Raw genomic sequence first — 12,373 nt, 5'->3', positions numbered from 1 at the left:
AAGCCCCCTGGTACATGGTTGTAAATTCTTAGTTGTGGGTCCTTCTAGTTGTGGCACGTGGGATGCTGCCTCAGCATGGCCTGATGAGCAGTACCATGTCCGCGCCCAGGATTCAAACCGACAAAACACTGGGCTGCCGCAGCGGAGCACACAAACTTGGCCACAGGGCTGGCCCCAGTACCAGAGATAATTAAAATGAAACAAGTTAAGTGCTATGATAGCGAAGTCTAGGATGCTATGAAAGCATATAGGAAAATTTCTTCTGACCTATTTTCCAATTGACTGATTCTCTCTTCAGCGTGTAAAATCTGCTCTTCAACCTCCCTCCATTGAATTTTTAGTTTCGGTTTTTGTAATTTTTCGTTTCTAAAAGAGTTCTCCTTCAAATGTGCTAAATTACTTTTCATGGTTTCCGATTCTGAAGATAGTTTGAAGCTTGTCTTTTATGAAGAAATTGTTTTCTCAAATTGTGACATCATTTTGAATGCCTACAAATCTTTTGATAATCAAAACTGAAAGTTACATGGTTATATCTTATTCTATTAAAATTTGACAATCTTCAGGGAAGAAAACATGATCCAGATTGTGTATACAGATCACAACTTTTAAAAATGTGCTTATAGTAAATATTGTAAGGTGATACAGAAATGATAAGACTTGAGTTAGGGTGTTAGGATTATGACTGATTTTTTTTTTAAACTTTCTAAACTATAATGTTATTTCATAGTTTTTAGAATTTAAGAAATTAGACTGGTCAAATCAACTTAAAAACAAAGTAAAAGTAATGATATTGATGGAGAATATTAGTATCAATGAAGAGTTTTTTAAAAGGCTTTCTCTCTTGTTTTATCATTTAAAAAGCTCATATTTACAACCATAGATCAAATCAAAATTGTTAGAAGTATAATTTTGACCCGTTTTTATCTTCAAGGTAGAAAGTTTGTTAAGTCTTTCTATGTGGAATTTTAGTGCACGGTATATAAAGAAAAATTATACAAACCTGCTTTCCCCTTTTTTCTTTTTCTTCTCATTAATTTTTCTTTCTTGTGTTAGCTAGATTCATCTCAGATCCAGAGTTGGGAGTAGAGTTAAGAATGCATAGGTTTTTTAGAATTAGTAAGGAAAATAAAGAGGAACATACTAACTTTTCTTTGAGGGCATATTTTCTATTAGCAAGTAGTATGCCTCTCACAAAGAAAAACGGACTTGCAGAACCAAAGATATTTAGCATTAAAAAAGATTAAATACTTAATAATACTTTTTAAAAATTTTCTTTTAGGAAGAAGAAAGGCGTATGGCGTCTGTTATAGCCAAAAAAGAAGAAGAGAAGAAGCGGGAAAGTCAAAAACAATCACTGCTTAAGGTATTTTCTCTGATGTCTGCATGCATGTGTGTGTACACATACTCAAACACTGAAGCGAGCTAGCGAGTCAGCTAGAACAGTCATTTCCAAACTTTGTAAATTTTTCAATCCCATCGTTAGAATGCTTTTTAGAAATAAACACCCCTAAACTTTATAAATTACCACCTATAAGTAAACTAGTGCTTCTGAAATACTATATAATGTACATTATAAAACACATGCAAAAACTAGAAACTTTAAAAGGAAGAGAGAAAAAATAAATATAACAGAATTTGCTATTTTTCTAACCCAGGGCATCGCCTTATATATTCTCACAGAACGTGCACTTCATTTTGGAAACCTCTGTGAGAGTCTGTCATCTTTACTGATAGATTTTAATGAGCTCTGCTACTTGGGGTTTTTTTAATGGTAGCTTTTTAAATTTTAAAACTTCATTAGCTTCTCTGATATAGAGGTAGTAAAGATCTTGAGGAATTTAGGAATTAAAACTTGTTTTAAACTGGTTTTAACTGATTTAGCATATCAGATATTACTTTCCTTAAATAAAATATTTTCTTTTAAAATATTTTATATCATCTCAAAGTATAATAAAGACAGCTTAAAGTTTATAGCTCATGTTACGCTTCATACTATGTTCTAAAACTAAGGATATCACCCTGATTATCACTACTCATTCTTCTCTTATGTAGGTACTTTTCTTTTTAAAATTAAAATGGCATTCAGAATTCAAAAATGACTGGTAGGGATACAAAGTTGTATACAATACACTTAGGAAACAAGAGAACTTACTGGGGTGATGGAAATGTGGTGATCTTGATAGGGGTATGGATTACACGGGTATATGCATTGTCAAAACTCACCAAAGAGTACATTTGAATCTGTGTGTTTTACTCTATGAAAACTACTCCTAAAATAACAAAAAATAAAAGCCACAACTTGGTCCCAAGCCCTCTCAGCTCAGGACAACTACTTCAAAAGTAATTAGAACTGTTCGTCAGTGTGCTGTAATTTTCTCACCTGCTGTTATCTCTAACCTGCTGACTCCTCACCAGCTTTTGTCTGTTTTCTCTTCATCCGTTAATCAGACGTGCCTAAACCCTCTCTTGACACCTCTACCTTTTTATTGATTTAGCCAATAGGATTTTAGTCTTTCTTATGCTGGAATATCCCTATAGATTGGCCAGAAACACCTTGGTTTATAAGAAATATACAGTAGTTTTAGGCAATATTTTTTAAATGTGTAGGAGCAAGATTTACCATTGCCAGATAATACTAGTGGCAAATTTTCTGAATGATTCATTTAGAAAAAATATTATTTCCTATCATGTAGCTGCTGCTGTCAGATGAATGAGTGAATAAATGAATAAAAATACGTGAATAAATAGACTAAAGCTACGTAAAGAACACTTTTGTGTGGGCCCTGGGCAATAGAAAGGAAGAATAAACTTAGAAACTCCATTGATGATTTAGCTCTAAGGCTACCAGCGTAAGTAGAGCCCCCATAGGCAACAAATTGTCGTGGACTCCACCTTTGAACCGAAAGGTTTTTGTTATGTATTCAGTTCAGCTGCTTGTTATCATCAGAGTTTTTGGAAAAGTGCCATTAAATTTTTAGCAAACGTGATTTTTAAATGTTTGGAAAATTTGTATGAAAACTTCAAAAAATGGCTAATGTTTCTCTTCAAGCCACTAAAAAGGGCTCTTTAATTATGAGGGTTATTTAGCTTTAAAATTTTTCAATAAGAGGAAAAGCATGGGAAATCAGGAGACCTGGGTTCTAGCCCTAGCTCAGATTCTGGGTCATGATACCAAAAACCCTCAGCATTTGGTGGGGATTGTTTCACGTGACAACACATATTCATCATTAAGAAAATGGGGTGGGTGGTTATAGAGGGACAGGAAGAGTGTATCAACATGGATCTTTTGCCTTGTTGCTTTTCTATCTTTCTATTTTCCTTGCAACTTTGGAAATGAATAAGAATAATAGTTATGGTATATACTGGTGAGGTATTGCTTGAGCTATGAATAGACTCAAGTGGCAGAAGCTGAAATTTGGCATCTTCTAAAATAATTGTCACTTTAACACAGAGTTGACAATTTATTGCCATCTAGCTTTAGAAACATGATTGTAACTGATACGCCAAATGCATCCATGATCTTTAAGCGTAAAATTTTCTTTGGGTACCCTCTCTTTTTGTCTTGCAGAATATCTAGCCTTCTTTTGTTTTTTTAATTTTTTTTTTTTTTTAATGAAGATTAGCCCTGAACTAACATCTGCCACAATCTTCCTCTTTTTTGCTAAGGAAGATTGGCCCTGAGCTAACATCCGTTCCCATCTTCCTCTACTTTATATGTGGGAGGCCTGCCACAGCATGGCTTGATAAGCAGTGTGTGGATCTGCACCCAGGATTGGAACTGGTGAACCCCAGGCCGCTGAAGTGGAGCTCGTTAACCACTACGCCACCAGGCTGGCCAGTGCTTTTTTTTTTCCCTTGTCCCACAGATACCTAGAGTTCTTACGTGGCCCCCTGGCCAGCCAATGATACCTACCTGACCCCAGGTTGCAGTCCTTTTCTAAAATGTCTTCCCTTTCCCTGGCCCCAGGAAAAATATCCATTCTCTTAGTTAACCTGGTGTTGATCTGATTTTAATAACCCAAGTGAAAGAAGCTTAACTTTGGAGTGGGTATAGGAAACTGTTTGCATTTTCAGAGTAGCTTGTTATAAATTTGTTAACATGCTCAGTGGTGCAGAGAGATTTTGTGTCTTTTTTCTAAGCACTGCTATATCTACCCCATTAGGAATATTTCTTTCTACCAACCCCCAGTCAGCCAGAAAACCAAATGCATGGAGTCAGCAGGATAGCCGTCCTCCATCCACTCACTGTCCCTCCCTCTCTTAAAGTGGCCTTGGTCCTGAGTAAAAATAGTGGCATTGCTTAGATTGAGAATTGACTTGTCCCAGTCATCTGCAAATAACTGAAATAGAATTCCTTAAGGTAGAACACCTTTTTATTATAGATTTGGGGGAAAAAATTACAAAAGAACAACAGATTCCTACTTGCTTCAGGGAAAGACATACAAAAATTTTAAAAGTCTCAGAAGTATATACATATTAAGTATAACCCTTTGAATTATATAGATAAATTCGAAATACCAAGCAATAGAAAAAAGAACCCATGCTAAAAACATTTTTAAACACAAAAATAGAACTTCGAAAAAGTTTAGTTTTAATTAAGCTTTCTCATCACTTTTTATTCCTATCCAGTGCCATTCCTACGTGCTAAAATTTTAGATAACCAAATATAGGCAAAGATGTGGAACTAAATATAGTTATTCTACAAGTATATATTTATATATGCTCTGAGGGAATGGGCAAAGAATCTTCCTAGGAGCCTCCCCGGGCTCCGGGGGAGCCGGTGAAGAGGGGTCAGTATCACACAGCTGAGTTTCCAGTGGATGATCGTGCCCTTAGCAGAGAGGAGAGGCAAGTGTCTATTTTCAGCCCTCTGATCTAGTTGACATGCCGCTTTAACACATTAACTTTGATAATGGAGACTTTACCAGAATAGTGATTTTTTTTGCATCAGTGTATATAGTTTAATTAGAAACGTTTCAACATTGCACAGTGTCTTTCAGTAGTCTAGATCTGCTTTTTCTCAACAGGTTTCTGTGAGAGAATGGAGCCCCAGTGCCCTAAACCAGTGGTTCTCAAAGTGAGGTTCACGGACCAGTAGCATTAGCAACACCTGGGAGCTTGTTAGAAATGCAGATTCTTGAGCCCCAACTCAAAAACACTAAATTAGAATGAGGTGAGAACCAGCACTTGGTGTTTCAATAAGTTCTCCAGGTGATTTGAGGTACTCTAAAATTTGAGAACTACTGCCCTAAGGCATCCATTACATGTGATGAATTAACTTCTTCCCTATTCATCTAGGATGGTACTAGTTACCTAGAAATATTTCAACTTAGTACTATTTCTTTTAGTGGTCTACATATAATTATTAATTTTCAGACATTGTAATTTATACTATGAAGCTTGGAACATTAATTAATCCCTTTCCTTTTCCTCTCTCTCCATCAAGATTATCCACCATGTTAGTACTAATTATTGGACAGGAAAATTAAAGTATCATTAGTTTGTTCTTGCTATGTTTAAACACAAAGGCATATAAATTTCTGTCAAATTAAAATTTCAGATATCCCTTAACTGTATAAATTTCTGTCAAATTAAATTTTTAGATAGTAAATTTTTGTATCTCCAATGGGAGTAATTATTATTTGTAGATTATTTTTTTCTTTGAGTATAATAGACCATTATTGAGATGTGTAAATGCACAGGGTAGATAAAGGCCATTTGTACTTTGTTTTAGAATGCATGTTTGGTAGCTACTTTTAAGGAATAGACTCCTTTGAAAGTGTAATAATTAGTCTGTGCTCCTTGGATACTGACCTGCTACAAAAATTGCATTATGTAATTCCTGTCACAATGAACTTTTTTACAGGAGAAGAAAAGGTTAACAATTAACAACGTAGCTCGAAAGTGGGACTTGCAACAACATCGAGTAACCAGTATTGCTGCAAATCAAGATAGAAAAGATTCTGATTCTCCTTCTCAGGACCCCTGTCAAGTCGATGGAAGCACCATCTCTGCATTTCCAGAAGAAACAGGGTATGGAATGGTATTCTTTCCAGATACGAGTGTCTTTGGAGAACTGAATTTGGAGCAGAAATGGGACTATTTCACATATAATTATTTAAAGATAGTTTTCTTGGGGCCAGCCCCATGGCGTAGTGATTAAGTTTGGTGCGCTCTGCTTCAGCGGCCCAGGTTCCCAGGTTTGGATCCCAGGCATGGACCTACACCACTTGGCAGCCGTGCTGTGGCAGCAACCCACATATAAAGTGGAGGAAGATTGGCACAGATGTTAACTCAGGGCTAGTCTTCTTCAGGAAAAAAAAAATAGTTTTCTTAAGAAAACCTACTGAAATTAGAAGTTTAAATTTAAAAGTTAAGATGGAAATATTAAAAATATAATCTAACCCATAATTTAAAAACCCTTCAGTGGTTTCCTATTTTTCATAGGAAAAAATCTAGATTAGCTAATAAAGGCTATGAGGTCCTCTCTCCACCTCACCTACTTTATTCCATACCATCAGCCACTTTATTCTCACGCTGCAGCCTCAATGAGTTTTGGTTCGGTTACTTCCTGCCTCAGAAACTTTCTCCTGGAAACAGTTGTATTTTCCCCTGACACCGCTTCCCTGCACCACTTCCCTCACCTGCCCTGGCTAACTCCAACCCAGCCTGGAGGTATTAAATTTAAACCCCACACCCTCTGAAAAGCCTTCGCTAACCTTCCCAGCAACTAATCTAGGTCAGATACCCTTTTTGTCTCTCAGTACTCTGCACTTCCCCCTTTTAGCACTTACCGTAACCATAATTAAATAACTAATGGGTAATGAGTTCTTTCATATCTGTCTTCCCCGCTAAAAGGTAAGCTTCAAGAGGAAAAGAATCCTGTTTGTCTTGACCTCTGTTGTGTCCCCAGCAGCCAGCACAAAACCTTACTCCTTACTGGTGGTATTAAGCAATTCGGCATAAAATATGAATAATTACTCCAGTTGTGTTCTACCATATCTGTCTATTCCAGGGACTCACAACCTCTTTTCTTCTATGATGCGTGTCGCATATTACATACCCCTAGTTCATGAGCAAATCTGAGCACACTGTCTAGGCTTCACGTATTTCTCTTTCTCTTCCACTTGATATTGGAATCAAGTAAATGAGAGGGGCATAAAGCATATTTATCTTTATAGTTTATTTGTAATTTTAAATATATGTGTAATTTTAAAATAAAGCCTAAAAATCAAAGATAGAATGCATTTCAATTTTGTTTCATTTGATGAAGCAGTTATCTAATGACCTTACCCAAATTCTGAAACACATTTCAGACTAACTATACTGTAACTTTATTTCAGGTTTTTAGGCAGTATTCTTTAAGCTTTTTGTATAGAAAGAATGTAATAAAGAAAGTAATTTAGGAAGCATTAGAATAATATTTTGAAAGTTTTCTGAAGTTAAAGAGTCTGGCATATGTTTAGATGAGTATACTTCAAAAATTTTAGTTATAGGAGTAATTTATATTGATCAGTGTACTTCTCTCAGCTGTCCTGGGTATTCCCTTGTAGGACTGCTCAGCTCTTTCAGCTAGAAAAATAAGGCAACAAGAATAGAAATTCTAATTAAGTGATAATTTATATAACAAACATATCATTTTATATTGCCCTAGAGCTTTATTTAATATCATTTAAATGTCAAAATATAATTATACTTGATTAGAATTATATCACTTTATAAAGATAAATCTTTATATCTTTGGATTTAGACTTAGGAAATACTACACATCAGTTCTATTTCTGATTTCTCTTTTTAACAAAATATTTTTCCTGTATTCCTTAAGAAGGTTTCCTGGTCCCAAGTTTATCCAAATAATCTTGCAAATTTTATTCTAAAGTTTTAATAAGCTTTTAAAAGTTAGTCCTTTAATACATCAAATTTATTTTTAAATATGATGTTAGGTGAGAGTCTAACAATTTTATTTCAGTTGACTATTCAATTTGCTAATAGCATTCCTTAATTAAGCTATTCTCTTTTTAAATGAGAATGCCATTTTCATCTTGTTTAAGTTCCCATAAATATTTGAATGTATTTCTGGATTTTCTATTCCATTTTACTATTCTGTTTATCTGCTTTATGCCAATACCAGACTATTTTGATTATAGTAGTTTTGTAGTGAGTTTTAATATCTAGTAGGGGAAATCTGCTTTCATTATTTTCAAAGTTTCAATTCTTGCACACTTGTTCTTCCATATTAATTTAAATGTAAAATCATTTAATCTAAATAGAAATGTTAAGAATCTTATTCAAATGCCATTTAAGTTATTCATTTCAGAAAGATTGACAGTTGTAAGCTAATAAATCATCACTTTAAAAATCATGGTATATCTCTCCATTTTTTCAGGTCTTGTTTGGTATCCAGAAGGAGCTAACTGGGGAAGTGTTGAAAGATTAAGGGAAAATTCTGAGGAACTAAATGAGGTTAGAGACCATGAAGTTGTAGCAACCATAGTCTGAATTGTTGAGTGGGTATTCCAGGAGCACAGAAACTAGATACAACAGTAAAGAAGCTAAATGTCTGATAAAGAATGAGGAGACAAAGGATCAAAGATAAGGAATAAGAAATTCAAGTATAATGACAAAAGAAAGAAATGATGGGTCCTATGGTCTAGGCTAGATTTTTAAGGAATTGAAAAACAGAAGGTTGCCGACAGATTGGGAGAAAATTTAGTGTTTCTGGTACTGGAATTGTAAATGAAGTTGAAGATGAGAAGTATATAAAGTAAGAGGGTTAATAGTGACCTAGAATGGTGGGAATTTTTGGTCAGAGTAAGTTTTTGAAGTTGAAGATTTTAGAGGTGGAACATATCTACGTAATGAAAATGTTAAAAGCAATTTGGAGGCCATTGTTGGGCCATGGGAATGGATTGTTGGAGAAGAGTAGAAGTAAAAGTCATCAGAGGAGAGAAGATCTGTTGAAGCTATTGTCATAGACACTAAAGTTGTTGGTGGTAGAACTAGGCGTGGAAGCAAGGGCCGAGGTATTCAACAATGACCATCTCCTCACAATCTCAGCCGTGCATCCTATGCTCTTGTTAGAGGGCTGTTCACTCTTCAGGTTTTATTAGTGTTGGGGCGGCAGTGAGTGAAGTAGGGTTTTTGTTTACTAATTGGCTCTTTTACCCAGCAAAACTCTCTCTGATAGGTGTTTTCCAGAGTATTAATGTGACTTTCCTATGACTTTGAACTTTTTAAGCAGCTTATGGCCCCAAATTTTGTGACCTTCTAAAATAATTTAAAATTATAGTGTTTACTTTTGTGTTTCAAAAACAAGCAATCAGTTCCAAGAGAAAGAGGAAGTGTCTGTTAGTGAAAATTCTTGTGCCTTATAGTTACTGCCAAGAGTTTCAGAATTTTTATTAGGAGTTCCACAAAGTCAGAGGCTTTTTAAGCAAGGACCACAAAGGAAAAGTTTGGGAGAGACGGGAAAAGTGATGAATGGGTTCAATGGAGAGGATACGGAGAACAGGAATGAATCATTAGGAAAGAGAGCCATAGTTTCTGACAAAAGATTTATTTTCTGTTCATGTCAGTTCAAAGTGCCATGGAGACACCATTATGTTATCTTGGTCTGACCCTTTTGTTTTGGTGAGGAAGTTTGGCCCTGAGCTAACATCTGTTGCCAATCTTCCTCTTTTTGCTTGAGGAAGATTGTCACTGAGCTAACATCTGTGCCAGTCTTCCTCTACTTTGTATGTGGGACACCGCCACAGCATGGCTTGATGAGCAGTGTGCAGGTCTGTGCCTGGGATCTGAACCCACAGACCCCAGGCCGCCAAAGTAGAGCATGTGAACTTAACCACTATGCCACCAGGCTGGCTCCAGTCTGACCCTTTTTAATGACCTAAAAACTGTTAAATCAAGGAGACAGATGATATTTATATATGAAGTCAGAAAAATGAAACTTTTGAGAGTGTGAATTATTGGTGGAGACCATAAAGCAACATCAGTTACTTATAACTTCTAGTGGTTGCAGATAATTTCTTCAGTGTAGTTTGTGGTTATCTGATTCCTGTAAAATCTCTTACATCAGAAAGGTAGAATTATTACTAAAAGAGCTTGTTATACCTTGTATACGTCTATACCAGGTGCTCTTAACCAGAGGATCCATATTGACTTTTTGAACTTTAAGACCTTATTTTACTTGGACTGTCCACACCATTTGACATAGTTGACACTCTGCATTGTCGAAAGGCTCTCTGCACTGACTTTCTTGAGAGCATATTCACCTGATTTTCCTTTTACCTATGTGGCTACTCTTTTCTTTTTTTAAGTATATCTTGCCAACTCCTTTTCTACCAAATCTCTAAATGTATATCATGCTATTTCTTGATTTATAAGATTTAGATATACTTTTTGCTCATATATGTCTTTGACTTTAAATACTATTAATATTGTGAAGATATCAATAACTGTATCTTTTCTTTTATGGTTTACCTATTTAGATTGCATTTAAAGAAAAAAATCTTTTACCACATTGAGATTATAAAAATATCTCCCATTTTGTCCTCCTGAAGGTTTAACATTTAGCTGTTCATATTTTAGTTTTTAACATGGAATTGATTTTTTAAGTTTGAGGTTGGGATCTGATTTGTTTATTTTTCCTCTATAGAGATAACCAATTGCCCTAGTGTTATTTATTGAATATGCTTTTCTTTCCCCACTGATCTGCAATGCTACTCTGACTTTTGTTGGCAGTGGGAGCAGTAGGTGGCAGGGTCCTTTTATAGATCTTCAACTGATGCCCCTGTGTTCACTCTCACTTCTCACTCCTTCTTCTATTATATCTACTGTTCTTTCCTTTCCAAAGTTCTACTGGGCATGTTGGCTGCCATCTTTGTTCTTGTCCCCAATGCATATTCAAAGCAATGGCTTCCTTTGTCCTTCTTTGTCACTCAACATTCTTCACTTTCCAGCTTCCAGAATTTTGCTGAAACTTCTTGCTGCAGATTGTTATTGCTGTTGTGGGTTTATACCATGTTAATCACTTAGAGTCTTAGAGGGAAAGGTTTCACACATGTGCTCAGCCTGTCTGCTATTTTATCTGAAAGTACAAAGTGAATGTTTTAAATATTAGAAGTTGTGTTACTACATTCTCTGTAAATCTTTAAAAATATAATTAAATTTCATCTTTCTGGAATGATATAAGCCTGGCTCTTTCTAAAGGTAGAAAGGCAGTCAGAGGGCCACAAAGTCTCTTCCTTAGTGTTCTGATTTGTTTTTTTAATACTACATAAAGTTTTCCATTTTTAGCAATCCCATTTATAGTCTTTAGTATTTCATCATGGCAAAAAAGTGGCTAATTCTTGTGTTACAGTGTCTGTGACCTTTGGCTTATGGGTGTGTAACTAAATGCCTGGAAACAAGTATCCATGAAAAAATTATAGGCACATTAAAGGGAAGAAATTCTGTAAAACTTTGGTATATCCCATTAATGATTTCACTGTTCACTGTACTTGGGACAACTCTACAGTAAAATGACATATTGCAGCTTTCTTTCTCCTGCCAGAAATGGGAAAACACTTGGTGTAATGTTTTCTTTGCTTACATTGGATGCATGCAGTGAAACTGGTTTATTTTTGGTCATTTCCTGTCTATGAACACTATGCTATTTTAGCCAACACTACTATAATAAAACATAATGCATAAAATGAATTTCCACACCTATGAATGTTGTAATAGAAATTCATAAAATACGTTATTATAGGAATCAGCGCCACTTATTCATTGGGAAAAGAATCTTCCGAAATATTTTAAGTCTTTCTGTTCTAGCCTGTTATGGAAAGCCTAAAGATTAAAAAAAAACACACACCAGAAAAACCCATAATCCTCTGAAATACTGTCTTTTTTCTATTTAGGCATTTAAGAGTAAATTCTCCGTTTAGCCTGGCTTCAGAGACTCATTGCTTTATTGCATTGAATTGGTCACCCTCTCTTCTCTTAGGGTCCTATACTAATCAAGAAGCATAGAATGTTTTTCTGATTCATTCTTATATAAACATTGAGTTGAATAAATGAGCACAGGACTTGAAATTAACCACTAAAGATCTTGAAGAGAATTCCTATTTGATGGCAGACTGCCTACTGTTATATAAATAACATTTGAGTTGGGGAATTTATGTGGAAATGTATTGGAATTCATGAGAAAACAAATTTTAAAACATGTATCCTCCATAGAATACCACCACATTTCTTAGAGTGTAAATTCAGACCAGACAGAGGTAGGAACCTCTACCAGGTACCCAGTCACCTACTCTAAAGCATTCGAGTAACACTTGATTCTTCCCCCTCCCTCATTCCCCACAATCAACGACTTAAGTCCTACTTTTAT

The 12,373-nt window shown here is 35.4% G+C and overlaps 1 protein-coding gene across 12 annotated transcripts in view; it reads left to right on the top strand.

Annotated features, from left to right (window-relative positions):
• LRRC49 (leucine rich repeat containing 49) overlaps positions 1–12,373 on the top strand; it is a 137,485-nt gene that overhangs the window by 88,725 nt on the left and 36,387 nt on the right. For all 12 annotated transcript variants that reach the window (XM_023654519.2, XM_070269274.1, XM_001495228.6 and 9 more), the window contains 2 exons: positions 1,280–1,363; positions 5,867–6,033. In XM_023654519.2, the coding sequence (XP_023510287.1) occupies positions 1,280–1,363; positions 5,867–6,033 (251 nt within the window). The remainder of the gene's footprint in view (positions 1–1,279; positions 1,364–5,866; positions 6,034–12,373) is intronic.

This window comes from Equus caballus, chromosome 1 (assembly GCF_041296265.1).
Source record: "Equus caballus isolate H_3958 breed thoroughbred chromosome 1, TB-T2T, whole genome shotgun sequence".
Classification (NCBI taxonomy): Eukaryota; Metazoa; Chordata; class Mammalia; order Perissodactyla; family Equidae; genus Equus; species Equus caballus.
The sequence above is the reverse complement of the archived record's forward strand: the minus strand, read 5'-3'. Positions and strand labels throughout refer to the sequence as shown.